Genomic DNA, 15,343 nt, shown 5'->3' with positions numbered 1-15,343 from the left:
GGCCTCCTTAGGCAATGTTTTTCATCAGACCTTCGAATAAACTAAAAAATATGGTTGTGATAAGAATTGATCTGGTAATTGATGGTCCCAACCCTTTGTACATATCCCGTGTAGGAAAACGAAGTCTTTTTGCAACAACTGGTATTTTCCCTAACCCTGAATGAGCCCTGATTATGTTTCCAACTATATCTCTCTGATATTGTGCTTTCACAGTATCTATAGGAAAAACAGTTATCCAGGACATACAACCGGCCAGCGCACCAGCAACAGGCACACATATAACGTCAAAATTGCTTTTGAAGGACTCGTCAATAAAATTATCCTCCTTTGCTTTTGCGCTCAATGATTGAAGTCCTAATTTCACCGTTTCATATATGCCATAGAAAAGGCCGGAAGAGCATGAATCCCTTAAAATGTGATATCTAAATCCGGAATACAAACCAGAAACACCTTCATACTTTATAATGGATTTTGTCACATCAAGCAAACTGGTGGGAAGACGGTCAGATGTCATATTCATTGCTGTATCTGAGTTCACAAGCATTATAATTTGTTGAAATATCTTTGTAAGTTCAAATGGGCATGCAAATGTCGAAACTACAGCACCAGCAATTCCCCCAGATATAAATGAGACTGGCATATTATTAATCACAGCAGCCAATTGTTTATTAGATGCTTTTTTGCTAGAAATTAAAGGTTCATATCCCCATATTGGATATAATGCCGATGATACTATGGGCTTTGCGTCGGTAAATATCGTAACGCCAAGCGATCTTGAAAACGAGGTGGATAATAAAGGAGCAACGATTCCTCTAAATAAACCACGAACTCCTTCTATGTGTATTGTATATTTGAAACATTGATAAGCATTCCTAAATGTATGTGTTTGCATCCTTGTTTTGATGGAATCTAATGGGAAGCCCACTGCAGTACTAAATAGAGAAGCTGTATAAGATAGAATTGGGATCTTGTATGGGGTAAGAAATTTAGGCATTGTGAACAAGGGATTATCATAAGTAATATTTCCCGTAATTGCAGGAATTATAACCGGGGCTTCATCGGTGTTATTCCCTCTCGCCATAATATGTTATATTCCGCTATAATTTTATCAAAATTGCCAAAATAAAATGAGAGATCAGTTAGAGTCCCTTTTGAAAAATAAAATGAATTAACTTATCACCTTGTTATGCCTTAGACCCGAAAGAAGATTTGTTTATCATAGAGTGTGTTGAATCAGCGTGTTAAAACGACTCTGAACAAGCAATCCCGGTAAGGTATGTGTATCGACCCTATTCCACAAATATGCCAGCGTTCTGAGTTCCCTCAGAATTTTGTGAAAAGCTGTCGTAAAGGAATATTGAATAGGGGAAAATAATTACATCATGAGATCATGTTAGTTGTTAATGATAATTTTACATGAGTGCATGCTTAAGTTTAGGTGATTCTGAGTCAAATCAAAAATTTTTTCCCGCTATCTTTTTTTTCGTCCTTTATGTGCTTTGGGATGAATCAGGTGGACACGCTTAATTATCACAAGAAATCGATACAACGCATTTTATAGGAGAGAAAAACAGGTACTTCTGTTTCACAAAACTTCCAAACCAAACTCCGATGGTAAAAGACGCCAAATTTATTTTCTGTGCGAAAAAATTATTAGTTCATTCCTACTCTTCGAACTTAATTAATTGGAGATTAAAGAAAATTGATAATTCGTCACTAGATTGAAAATCATACGTATAGAATGAAAAATATAAATTTCAGTATGTACTACTAGAACTCGAAAAAGCAGAACCTGCTGCAATTGAGAACAAACAAAAATAAGGCATATTCGTGTTCCACTGAGAAAAAGATGGGAACTGTCTGATCATAATGGAAGTTCTGCTTCAACATCCTTAACAGCCTTAACCAAAGCATTTGCAATCTTTGTTGCCTCGGTTGCAGTGATAATGTAAGCAGGTGCAATGGAAATATGGTCACCCATTGCAACGATCTTTCCATCCTTGTCTTTGTAAGCGCCATTTGTTCCCTGCATAGCCATAGTGGTGATACCATTTTCTAGAGCTTTATCACCAACCTTGTAGGCAACCTTCCACTCAGATGGGAAAGATTTCTTCGTCTTTGGATCACAGAACTCCAAAGAAAAGAACAGAGGAAGTCCTCTAATATCACCCACGATCTTGGAATCCTTCAACTGTTTCTTGATCTCATCCATCAAATCCTGTCCAACCTTGGAGCCTTTCTCAATAAGATGCTCCTTTTTAAGCTTCTTCTGGACTGCCAAACCAATCTTACAATTGAACTCATGGCAATGATAAGTCTGGGCACCGCTGACTTCGTTAGAACCTTCAACAATTGCCTTTTTCACCATTGGGGAAATAAGGACACCTGCCAATGTAACAAATCCTGAACCAATAGTCTTACCGATGGTCATAATATCAGGACCGTTACCACTGGTCATGAATTTCTCGTAAGTGTGATAGTAACCAGATCTTCCGAGTCCGCACATGACTTCATCAAGCATGAATAAAGCTCCGTACTTGTGGCAAATCTCCCTAGCACCATCTAAGTATCCCTTTGGTGGGGGGACGGTACCAAATGTGGAGCCTCCAACAGTTTCAAAGATAACACCACAAATAGTAGATGGATCATTCTTGATAAAGCAATCTTCCAACTCTTTTAAAAGCTTTTTGGTGTAGTCCTCTTCACTAACGGTGGCGCTGGTTCCCCTGTATGGGTTGCAAGCAGAAACCTTTGGAGTTTGTTCGTCACTAAGAAGCATCTGCTTAAAGTCTACCTTTCTAATTCCATCACCGATAGACAAAGCACCGACGGTGAACCCATGATAGGCATTTTTTCTTGAGATAAAACGGAATCTCTTGGTGTCTCCACGTTCGTTATGATATTGCTTAGCAATCTTCATGGCATTCTCATTGGCCTCAGATCCAGAGCCAACCCACAATGCAGATGCAAAATGGCCTTCTGGAGATCTGTCAATGATAAACTTGGAAAGCTCTTCGGCAGCATAGTTCGAGAAGTAGATACCAAAAGAGTAAAATGAGTTCTTTGCTGCCTCACCCATATAAGTAGTTATGTCCTTGTCCTTATGACCCAATGATCCAACTGCAGCACCAGTCATAGCATCAATGACAGTCTTACGAGCTTTTGTCTTTGGATCTTCATAGGTGATATACATGCCGTCAGCATCAACCAACATTGGTGCAACCTCAGAGACGTGTCTCTGGAAAACGTATGATTCTGGTCCGTCTTGAGTCATTCTGATAATTTTGTTCAATTTTTATGATTTTAGTTTGATCTTTGATCGACGCTCTTAAAATAGTGTCAAACGGTTGCTAAAAGTGATATTATTTAGTGTTCCTAGCTTGGTACTTAAAAAAAAAAGGAAAGCTGTTGGAATTGCGTATCCAAGCTGTATTAAGAAGAGAAATCTACTCCTATTTATACCTAGTTCTGCCTAAAGTGTGGTCGTTAGCCTCTTATACATAGTGCCCGCAGCTAATTTGAAGATAGCCGCATATTCGGGTTAGCCTTGAAAATATTCCTGAATAGGAAACTCTAATCCGCATACTCGGAATCCACCAAGGGAATGAATTCACATATATGGAAACACGGTACGGGATATTTTATTATCAGATAATTTCAATACGTACGGTTATATTATCTTAACTTTAGAAGTTAAAGATCCAGCCTAATGCTTTTAGATCTGATGACACATTTTTCTGTGAGATAACGGATCAGATGTTAAAACCTGACTCCAAAAAATGAGTAAAAAAAAATATGTAATGTGATCCTCTCAGTACGAATATGGGTCCCTATTGAACAATAGTTTATATAGCATTTGTCGCTAATACTGCAAAAAGATATATTAACCGTTTAATAGCATCAAAATGTATGGTTAAAGGTAAGTGGTAAACGCAGAAGCATGTAACTGAGCCCAGAAGTTTGCTGTCACTAAAGGATATACTTACTTAATTAGGAAGGTGTTGGCGAAAAATCTGTGAGGGGGAAGAATGGATAGCTGCCACTGAAATTTTTCTTGTGTCGCCTACCTGCCCTCGCCTGTTATCGTGTCCGAACGCACATTTAACGACCAATGGTCCAAGTTGCCCTTTTCAATTAATGGAGGAAGCAAACGTATATACAATCAATAGTCTTAATAATAGCATTCACTAAATTCATCCTAAATAAATATACAACGGGGAAAATATATATTTCTTTTTATTTCCTCACATATCTATGGTATCTTTAAAGCTAATTATGTTGTTATAGCGCACACCATTCACAACAGAATCATCATTAAGCAAGTCGCTGCTCTCTAATGTCTCTCCTATATCATATTGATCTCTTGATGCTACTAAAATAAGACCTTTAGATCTGATAGATTGGGCCACCTTAGGACAAATCTGCAGTAACTCTCTCGGAACAGTAACACCAAGTAGATTGTTCGTGCAGGCAAAATCAGTAGCAAGCTTTGTAGATCTCGAAAGTTTGTCTTGGTAGTGAAGACTGCTTACATACTCAGATGAATCCTTGTTAATAGAGTCAATATTATCGATAAGAAGGTTGGATCTCTCATTAATTTTTCTTGTCCTTGTCTCCTCCTCTATTTTTTTACTGCTTGTCACCACTATACGATCCTTCTTCGAAAATCCGTTAGCAGTACATTCGTAAAACCTCCCATCCTTTTTGTTTAGTTTGATACCACTAAGATTGTAGAATACAGGATAGTTTGGCTGCTTCCAGTTCAGTATAGTGCATACAGTGCTGTTATCCGAGGAAAGAATAAGCGATCTGGAACGAGAGGTGTTGCCGTTATGCCGTAGTGTCCTAACATGATTGAAAATGTCCGTTAGAATTAAATCAATAAAGTTGTTGAGACAGTTGTCTGTGCTAGTATTCAAATGCTCTTCTATATTGCATTTGTGAATGAGCTCCTTGGAGGACACAGATGTGAAAAGTTTAATGTCATAAAATTCCATCTCGTAAACGGATGGATAGAATATTTCGAGGTTCAACGCAAATTCCGGATCAATGGCATCTAAAAACATACTAAGGGGCATGTACAACTTTTTCAAAACTTGATGTAATTCCGCACCATTGTGTGAATTCATGTGTTTCAACCGATCGCAGATACTCTCATATCCACCTGTATCCTTATATAGTAAATCACTGAGCTGTCCAAAATTAAAACAGCACACTGGTAAGGAAACATTATCACTAATTTTAACAAGGTAATCCGGACAAACAATAGGTGTCCCGTCATTGAGAACGTAAACATGAACTGTATGATAAATTCCAGTAAGTGATGAGGCTGTGACGAATGAAACGTTGGTGTTTTGATGCTTGCTTTTCTTCAATTGGGATGTGTTATCCTGGATATCATTCTTTAATGTTTTTTTCTCCGCGACCGATGAAGATTTCCAATAAGTATCATATAAAGATATTTCAAGCGGTGTGCCACTATACGGGTAAACTATCTCATAATTAAACCTCAAAAAGCCGGTGTTGCGAAGTTTGACATCCAAAAGCGGTATCTGAAGATCACCGCCAAGCTTTGATCCTGACCCAGGATGGGAAGCAACAAGTAAAGAAGATGGTAATGTTGCCTTGGCTAATAGACGTGTTCCAAACGTAGGAAAAAGTTCAAAGTCAATATTAAATGAGTCATCTAATGCATCTGTCTGAAAGGCAATAGTCTTTTCACTGCTGAGAACAGGAAGTAATAAGTTTCTGGGTATCAAATCATTCTTATCACATGATATCGTAATCCTTCCTGGAACGGATGTAAGGAAGCTATCCGAATTTAATTCAATCGAATTACGGGAAGTATAAAACGATATTTTGAGGAAAATCTTTTTCTCAAGAAAGTTGTGACCATACTTCCTTAGCGGAATAATTGGAGGTGGAAGAGAAAGATCTGGAATTACATCAATTGACATTCCCAATTGTGGAAGCATATTTGGTTGTAAGGATGGCTTAAGTGCAGCTGATGGTGCTGCATGAATCTCATGTTGCGATACTTGCTCGACGGATTTTGTTTTCTTTTCAAGTTGAGTGTTTGACAATATAAATTTGCCCGTAGCGCATCCCGCATTATCATTATTATCCTCCAATAGAACATTAAGAACTGAAATATTACCATCCCAAATAGCATAATATAGTGGATCGCATCCTTCATCATCCTCCACATTATAATCAGCCCCATTACTAATAAGTTCTCTAGTCATTGAAACATGCCCCTCCATCACCGCATAAAATAGAGGAGACCATTTATTCAATTTATCAAGCTGATTAATATCAGCTCCATATTCTATAAGAAGTGGAAGTAAGGATGTATGACCACAGGAGGCGACTATATGAAAGGGTAAAAGTCCCTCTGCATTACATTGAGAGCTGCTTGTCAATAAATGCTTGCCTATTGCCAGCTCAGGACTACCAAACCTCTCGAGGATCATCTTCACTACCTCGTGATTTCCAATTTTACAGGCAACGTTTAATGGCAAATACTTAGGCTTAAGCTCATTTTGCGGTGGAAAGCCGTTGGCACCAAATTCCAAAAGTGTCTGCACACAGTCGACATGATCATTCAAAATCGCCAGAAGAAGTGGAGAAATCGAATCATTGTCCATAGCATCAATAATAGAATGCGTAGCCGAAAAAGATAAAAGTAGATGAAGTAAATCATCACGTCCATTCTCAGTAACATAATGAAGGCATGTTCTTCCAGAAACATCCTTTGCAGTTGGGTCAAGATCAGGGGTAAGCATTAATTTGACAATATCGTTCCTACCCCTCTTACATGTTGAAGCTTCAATCAAGCAAGTGCGACCGTTAAGATCATCTGTGAATTTCAAGTCTATGAATTCCTTAAAGAATTGATAAAATCTCATCAAGGATTCATCTGAAATATGAATATTTGGAATTAGAAGCAAAAGCACTTTGGATAATGTGTATTTCTTTGTAGCATCAGGGAGTTTCGTTATTATCTGATTGGACCAGTCCTTGAGTTTAGCAATTTGATCATCTTGGGATAAATTTGCGTTCTGGAGAGTGATCTCATAGAAATCACGATATAATTCGTCACATGCTCCTGAAGCCGAAAAAGCTTCTAGCTCAGAGTATTCTTGTGCCTTCATGTTGTCAGTCAGTAATGATGTTGAAGACGCCAGGTCTCGCTTCCGTCTATTTATCGATTCCGTTGGTATTTGTTTTTTGATCTGTGACTCACTATAAGAGAAGCTTGTACCTCCATCTACGAAATTCTCCAGTTCCATCAAGTTGTTTGCTGCCAGATCACTTAGTTCGATAATTTCACTCCGATGAAAGACTGGTTGAACATTCACTGCCGTTGTCAAGTATAATTCCTTTGTGGTAGATTTGCTTCTCTTATCCCATTTCTTGAGCACCTTAGTAAAGCCTGTCTCATTTAGTTCAACAAATTGCTCGAGTCTATCTAGATCTTTTGTAAATTTTTTAAACCCATCATACAAGCTCACAAAATTGACACTATTCTTGTTAATGTTGCCATGACGGTACTGCTCCTTTTTCTGAATAAGAATATCCAAACGAAATTTAAGTTCTGCCTCTTTCTTTAGGTAGAAATCATTGACTTTCTCTAATTCCCTTTCTAGCCTAAAAAAAAAAGATCCTTTCCTGTCTTGTAGGGGAGTAGATGCATCCTTAGTCAAGGCCTTTATTAACTTCTTTAGGGCCTTGTAATTGATAAAGTTCCCCGAATATTCGGGAAACTCCAATTGTCTGGCTGCAAGGTACTTTCCGAATTTCATAGAAACTTCAAGTCAGAACTTCTTACGAACACTTCCTGCACTTCACGATCAGCACTGATTCAAAAGGTGTTAGGATCTCTGCTAAATATTGAACTTATCAGGATCGAAACAAAAGAAAACTAAAGTGAGATGAGATATGAGAAGAGAAAAGAAATAGATGCAAGAAATTATATATATTCAACACGCTTAGAAATTGCACATTTATGGGGGTCTCCCGAAGACAGTAAATAATTGTTAGTGTTATTGAGGACTGGATATAGAGGTCAAAAAAAACTGAAAAAAAAAAGCGTGCGCTGGTGGTGCTTCAGTAAGAGAAAGAGAAATATAATGATAATATTCTGTGCACCTCAAAGAATTGCGGCCGTGCTACTCTTCCAATTTGTTATATGTTCGTTTCAGTAAACTATAATTTACACAGAGTTAAGTTTATATAGTTGGAGAATCACGTGAGAATCTGTTGCATTCCAGGGTAATTTTATCAAAAATTGAGCATGGAAGAGAAGCGATATGTTGAGCGCGTAATATGGTCCCCCATGTTTGCTACTTTCGGTGACTTTTTCCTTTAAGCTGTTGCGTGCTTCGGTAGTGCGGCAACCCGTGGCGATTAATACTTGATGTGTGAAAAAAAAGTACAATCACGGCTAAGTATCCGGATATAACCTACCGACAGTTTACTTAAACCATATATTATATGGTTGTCTCTCTACTCCCCATGATTCACAATTTTTGAGCTCAAGCAAGCTACTTTATATTGATATTTCCATCTATACATCTGCTAAATTATGACATCGCAGTAAGCCTCTTCGAACAAAAAAAACCTGTTTCCAAGATGTGATGGTAGAAAGATCTGAATCGATAAATATGAAAAGAAAAAAGAGAAGAAATGATAGTAATAATAAAAAATGAAAGCTGAAAGGGCAGGTATACTTGGAATATGTAATCAAGAACAAAAATGGCGGTGATCTTGTATAAAGATCGTTATACCGAATAAATAGTAATGAGCTGGTAAAAGTGGAAGCAACAAAAAAAAATTTGGGAGAAAAAATGTATTGCAGTGATTCTTGAGACCTAGATACGTTGATGCATAGTTGCTCGCATCTATATATCATTTCCGTTAACAAAGTTCTCAAATTCCATCTCCACATCATTCAACCCATTAAATTCGTAATGATTATCGTTATTCATTCTAGTATCACGCTTTTCTAGTAAAGCACGTTGTTCTATCTCGTCTATAGTGTCTCCATATTTAGAAACCGAAGACTGACTTTTTTTCCTGCTCCACTCAGCATTTTGGAATATAGAATCGTCCACTAAAGAATTAGGATCGTCAAATATTGAAGGCTCATCCTTTTCCCCCTTAGACCCCTCGACAGAATATATTTCAGGAATATCTAGCAGTTTGAATTCGTGACTATTTGTTGAAACAAGTGTGGTGCCGCTTAGTGAATCCATTGTGTCCGTGGTCTTAACGGATGTCAGCATTGTACTAGGAGTCGTAGAAACTGTCGATGTAAGATCGTCCTCTTCACTCAAAGCTGTTGGAGATCCTTGGTGCATGGCTCTATGTTGTATTGATGTCGTATCCCACCCTTTACTACCAAGATTAAGAAACTGATCCATTGATTGGGGCGCATTCCCTGAAAGAAGCTGAGGAACTGCAGTGTCCATACCAATACTTTCGTTGCCCCCTTTGGTCATAAATGGAACCTTCGTCTCCATGGAATCTAATCTATCGAGATCCACAGCTTCTGCCGTCGGCGAAGATGTTAAATCTTGATCAACTCCATTTAAATCGACTAGAGAAACAATCAAATCATTTATATCATTCACATGTGCTCTCTTCACTCCACGTTTAATTGGCGAGGCACCCGAAATTGTTTGTCTGCGCATCCTAGCTTTGCATGCATTTCTGTTAGCTGAAGGTGACCTTCTCCGAGGGATTAATGGTTTGACCACTGTATGATTTTGCTGTATCTCAACTCGTTCGGGAACCAATGGTAGAGACGTGGCCCTCTTGACCTCAACGCTTTCAATATTACCGCATGTAGTGTGTTGAGCAGCAGTATTATATGGTGTATTAACCTCTACATCCGACTGCAATCTCTTCAGCTGAGTCATTAATTTCACCACTTCTAACTTCAAATAATAGTTTTCCTCGTTCACCTTCAATATTTGTCTTTTTATCGGATTCTCAACCAGAGAGGAATCTACCTCGATGTACGGTTCGTTGTTCCGCGCAAATTTAACACACTTTACATCAATATTTGTCTTAGAAGGAACACTAAGCGATCTAACAGGTTTCTTAGCACTGAGCTTGTTAAGTTTTGTAGAAAAAGTGTTGTTCTTATGCTCCTTCTTTGCCCCAATCCCCTCCATAACTTGTTGCGCAATCTTAGGTCGATCAACTTGTCGTTCCCGTTTAACTTTGGATCTAATTTCTTGAGGTTTCTGTTCGGCCTTAATAGTGCTTTCAACCTGTAGTCGTGTTAACTTCCCTGCAGTCACATCCTTCTTCGATGATTTCTTTTTCGATGTATGTTTTCGTTCCTTCTTCTTCTTGTTCTTCAACAGCGAAGGTTTTCTACCAGGTTTAGGTCTCGGAGGAAGAACCCAATTCTTGCTTGTACGAATAGTAATAGGTTTATCTGGAATTGCTGACAGTGATAATGATTTAGCTAACATAACAGGTGATAACGAGTGCTCATCGTGACTGTGGTTGCCTTTCGAACGAGCACTCTTTAACTCTATTTTGTTCGATTCTCTATGAGCGGATGGCCTTGCCGGTGCGATTGGAACAAAGCCATTCAGCCGCCCACTAGCCATCGATTCCAAGTTCTTCTCTTCCTGCAGCTGTCTGTTCTTAAGAGGTTGTACTGACTTTGCATCGATCGACATTAGTGTGGTCAAATAGTTCTAGATAGAATCTTGCAACAAACTATCGATGGTACTGTATGCGTATAACTGACGTTGTCCCTAAGTTGTCGTATGTGTAGAAATGTCTAACCAAAAATGATTAATCATGCAATGTATAGCTTAGTGTAGTCGGTTGTTTGGTAAGATGAACGTCTCTAATAAATATTTCTTACACCAAGAGCAATGTAGTGTAAGTAATGACGCAAAACTATGCGCGAAAGTATGACTTCAAATCGGGCAAACTAAAATTAAAGTGTCAGCTCGTATAGCCAGAGTTGTTTGACGCGGCGTATAATGGATTGTGATCTAAAGTTCCGATAATAAACACCCAAAATAAATAAATGTATGCGGTGGGGCAGATTTTGAATAACGGCAACGTAATGCAATCTCCAAAAGAATAAAATGGGAAAAATTGAAAAGCAAAATGATACTGTATGTATTTATGTGTATCTATATGCTCTCTCTCCAGTTGCCGATCTTTTAAAGACCTCGTTTGACCAAGATATATGTAAAATGGTTCTATCTCTATAAATAAATTGAGTGTTATTAGTGAATGAAGCTTGAGTCAAAAAGACTCCCACGAAGTGTTACGGTACTATAATAGAATATGGATGAAGTAAAAAGGAAATGAACGGATTTTATTACTTCTTGAAATTTTGCGGTTTATCAATTTGAAAGCTCTTCCTTTCCACTTGGTTATTTTTTACTTTTCTCTACTTTCCCTTTCCTGCTTCGCTTCTTTTCCTCCAAAAAAATTTTCCCCCTCCGACCACCCGCTATTATTTTTTTTGTTTCTGAACAACAAGCGTCTTTGTGGGGTGCGTGTAATCAAGGTGCAAGTCGTAAAGATGACGGGGGAAGCCTTGAAAAAAAAAATAATAAAATAACAATAAAAAAGTACAATAGAATCCTCATAGTGCAACAAAAACATTTTTAAAGATGTTTCTGCTTTAGGTAACGATTTGAATTAGTATTCATTTATTTCGGTGAACGACGCTATTTTCGCCCTCACCGGTTGTGCCATCCGAATCCCAGAAATAGGTAATAATAGTACTGAAACCAGTTTAATGAAATTTTCGGATTTAAGAGTAGCACCACGGCGGATTGCAGTCATAAGCCTTTTGTTGAAGTTCATATCTATAATTTCGATGATGCGGGTATATCAGCACTTCCTGTATTTGGCTTTGCCCGCACTTTTATTATACTTCCTTTCTTCCCTGCCCCTGTTAGTTTTCTTATCTGGTAGAATATAGAATATATTCAAATAAGCTATAATAATGTCGACCGCTGAGAATGTCAAATGTACCGAGTCTCTACGAAAAAAAAAAAAAAAGCCGAATGGTCAGGGCAGATTCCGAAGTAAACTTTGGAGGGTTATTACTAAGTAAGAAAAAGGCCGGGATCAGTTTTCTCGGATCATCCGGTTTCTTTTATTAATGATCGTAAATAATTATATTCTATTGTCTATTTTATAAGCAACATTCCCTATTTATTTTTCTCCAGTTTTTCTTGTTAGTTACTTCGATTCTTATAATCACACATAGGTCGTTAAATAATAATATATGTCTTATTGTATTTATATGTATTACCCCGGTACAAGTAAATGCAACTTTACTCTATCTACCACATATTTCGGCGACTATTTTTTGATTAGTTATTATATATGTTATATCTTCCCAATAATTTGCTGAAGCTATTCGGAAATTCTATTTAGTCTGCAAGTTCTAGTATCTACTGCTTGTTCTTAGTGTTGGTGATCACGTGACAAAATGCTTTTGTCGCTTCTCGTGTGATCATACTAATAGAGAAAATTTCGGTGGAGGTCATTACTAATGGGTGTATATCAGATTTAATTTAAGGTTTGAGCCCTTTTTTATTTTTAGATGGGATCTTCGCGGAGTTGTCTCATCTGAATTCAACACTTCAAAATTTTCTTCGTCTAATACTCGTGTGGGGCCACTTTCATATTCTCGGTAGAATCGAAAACAATTGAAATATATTTCTCACAAAGCACCGCTATTAAACCATATGAGGTTCCATTTGCATCTTTGAGTTCTATATTGTTTTCTAAAGGGTTGCACACATAATAACTTCTCGAACAGGCTTTTTTGTAACAAAGTAACTTTCCGCTAGTGTCATGCTTTTCTGCATTTAACCTCATGCCCTCTTATTTAAATGTATGCCGTGCATTATCAAAGCATGTTATAAGTCTGGTGACAAAAATTTGTTACAACAGAAACGCTTAAAAATGATCAATATGGTATTACACGCAATTGCGAAACTGTTCCTGTGCATTGGAAATGTCATGAGACCCATCCCTATTTTTTTTTCATTTATTTATGAGTAAGTGGTTCCCATTTGAGTACCCAGACCTACCCCAGATTTCAGTTTCCGTGTATCCTATCATGTGCCAGGCGAATCTGGATCAAATTCTTCTTATTCTTATTTGTTTAATTATTATTATTAACTGAACTGGAAATGCGTATTGTGCCATCATAGCAGCCTGTACATATGTTCATCTTTTCATGAAGTCGAAAAGATCCAGCCCGTCAATTTCATTCTTTGACCGTAAATTGTTTCCTTTCCTTCTCTTTCGTTCAAGTAGCTCATTTAATGCTGTACCACGATGATGTTTCCTCCTTTTTTTTCTAATCCTTTCTGAAACTTTGTCTAACCGCCGTTTATTTTGTGCAGCAGTGTTCTTATTTTTTGTTTCATTTTTGTCAGTGTATTGACTTCCCTTCTGTGCTAAGATACCTGTAAATCTAGTTGATGCATTGCAATTCAAGCATCGATACACTAATATTCGGTCGTCAATTAAATTTTTACCGCATTCCCTAATGTTTTTCTCTTGATGTTTCTTTTTGTTTGCATATTTGATCCTAACTTGTAAATTTAACCCAGGTATAAGTATACTGCGGCAATGCCAGCATACCGTGAGATCAATGTGTTGCTTTTTCAGGTCTATATTTATCTTTTTTCCTCCGTTTTGCCCTCCATCAAGTTGTATGGTTCCTTTTAAAGTGCTTTCGGGATCCGCTCCTATATTCTGCAAGCTCTCATTGTATTTACCCAAGTACTTGTATTGTAGAGATGAGATCCTCACAGAATGTGCTATATTGAACTCATATATAATCCTTTCTTGTTGTTCCTCACTCATTCCAAATTATTTGTAAAATATTATCAACTTCCCGTTCCTGGCTTTTCGAAATGATAGTCAAACCTTGCTTAGTTGCGATGTAGATTTTTTTTCATCAAGTGCCGAAACTAAAGCTCCGAACTTTTTTTTTTTGTATGATCGAGGTTTAAATTGTATCTCAAAATTCGAAGAAATTGTTTTATCCACTTCAATATTTTCGAAGTTTTTTAATTACATTTGGCGCATTGTATTAACTGTTAAATTATTACATCCGTACGTTTAATGTTATAATACCATAATCTCTCTTTTTATCCGCTTGCAATCACGATCTCTGGTTGAGTCCTTTGTACGTTCATTTTCCAATGCATCTGGATTTTGTAGTTGTCTAGCCTTTCTCTTACCCTTACACTCATGCTCTGGCCACTTTTGCAACTTTATCGAATTATTTTTCTCATTTTTGCTGTTCTTCTTTGAACCTTTTACGCAAAGCTTTTTTTGTTGTTTAGGCTCTTGTGATAAACGTGGAACACATGACTCTACGTAATCGCACCAATCATCGCAGTCACAAACTATCTGATAGTCTATGTATGTATCCCAGACACTTTGACAAATTTTGGTGTTATTTATGATTGCAACTTTTCCATCAGGAACATTTCTGTGTATTCGTCGGCACAATTTCCTCACGAGATTTTTCACACCGTTCACTTTTAAAGATGTCCCAAATATAAGGAAAAGTTTGGGGTTCCGGATGATATCCCTGGACAGATTTTTTGCCAGTATTTCTCCATATGGGTGCTCCTCTCCATATAAAACAATGTTTGGTCTAATTATACCAATGCTTGATTGGCAGCACCTCTTTCCCTCCTTTTGTCTCTTTTTATATTCCTCCATGCAGCTGGGACATGCAATAAGAAAACCTGCATCTTCCTTAGCTCCCTTCTGATTGACATATATTTCGTTCCATTTAAATTTTTTAGAACACCGGCTACATTTTAAGGTATTTAAATCGCCGTGAAGCTGAACGACATCAATATGGTTCCAATCATTTAACTGATCGAATTCGGTCCTCATTCCAAGTCGTCTCTCAAGTCCATCGATATTTTGAGTATAGCATCGCATAAGCTTTTTATGACTATTCAAATACTTTATAAATTGATGGGTTTTCGTGGGATGTGCACATTTCACCTTTTGGTAATACATGTTTTGCATGAATTCATTAAATAACCGGATGGTACTTTCGTCTCTATATATCGAAACGTCAAATAATTCCCGACAATTAATTGTCCCGTTGCTATATTTCTGTTTATATAATCCACTTGATGATCGAAAGTCTGGAATACCGGCATTTCTGCTAATTCCAGCACCTGTAAGAACCACAATTTTTCTTGTACTAGAAATCAGCTTGTTTAGAGTTTGCAAATCGTCTTGAGAATCCGGATCATCTAATCTTAAAGTCTTCATCCTGGGTTAACAAGAGGGCTTAAGG

General features: G+C 37.5%; 5 protein-coding genes across 5 annotated transcripts; all 5 read right to left on the bottom strand.

Moving 5' to 3' along the window:
- Nucleotides 1-7: 7 nt before the first annotated feature.
- BRETT_000050 (uncharacterized protein) lies at nt 8-1,081 on the bottom strand (the record flags this gene model as incomplete). The annotated part of the gene is made up of 1 exon (XM_041278627.1): nt 8-1,081. The coding sequence occupies one exon, from the start codon at nt 1,079-1,081 to the stop codon at nt 8-10; it is 1,074 nt and encodes a 357-aa protein (XP_041134822.1).
- Nucleotides 1,082-1,864: 783 nt separating this feature from the next.
- On the bottom strand, nt 1,865-3,274 carry BRETT_000049 (uncharacterized protein; the record flags this gene model as incomplete). Its single annotated transcript, XM_041278626.1, has 1 exon — nt 1,865-3,274. One exon carries the CDS (start codon nt 3,272-3,274, stop codon nt 1,865-1,867), a length of 1,410 nt encoding a protein of 469 aa, XP_041134821.1.
- Nucleotides 3,275-4,244: 970 nt separating this feature from the next.
- On the bottom strand, nt 4,245-7,805 carry BRETT_000048 (uncharacterized protein; the record flags this gene model as incomplete). Its single annotated transcript, XM_041278625.1, has 1 exon — nt 4,245-7,805. The coding sequence occupies one exon, from the start codon at nt 7,803-7,805 to the stop codon at nt 4,245-4,247; it is 3,561 nt and encodes a 1,186-aa protein (XP_041134820.1).
- A 1,098-nt stretch (nt 7,806-8,903) lies between these two features.
- On the bottom strand, nt 8,904-10,700 carry BRETT_000047 (uncharacterized protein; the record flags this gene model as incomplete). The annotated part of the gene is made up of 1 exon (XM_041278624.1): nt 8,904-10,700. One exon carries the CDS (start codon nt 10,698-10,700, stop codon nt 8,904-8,906), a length of 1,797 nt encoding a protein of 598 aa, XP_041134819.1.
- Nucleotides 10,701-14,142: 3,442 nt separating this feature from the next.
- BRETT_000046 (uncharacterized protein) lies at nt 14,143-15,318 on the bottom strand (the record flags this gene model as incomplete). The annotated part of the gene is made up of 1 exon (XM_041278623.1): nt 14,143-15,318. The coding sequence occupies one exon, from the start codon at nt 15,316-15,318 to the stop codon at nt 14,143-14,145; it is 1,176 nt and encodes a 391-aa protein (XP_041134818.1).
- Between the last annotated feature and the right edge of the window lie 25 nt (nt 15,319-15,343).

Source organism: Brettanomyces bruxellensis, chromosome 3 (assembly GCF_011074885.1).
Source record: "Brettanomyces bruxellensis chromosome 3, complete sequence".
NCBI lineage: Eukaryota > Fungi > Ascomycota > Pichiomycetes > Pichiales > Pichiaceae > Brettanomyces > Brettanomyces bruxellensis.
Note: the sequence above shows the minus strand (reverse complement) of the source record. Positions and strands in the feature narration are given on the sequence as shown.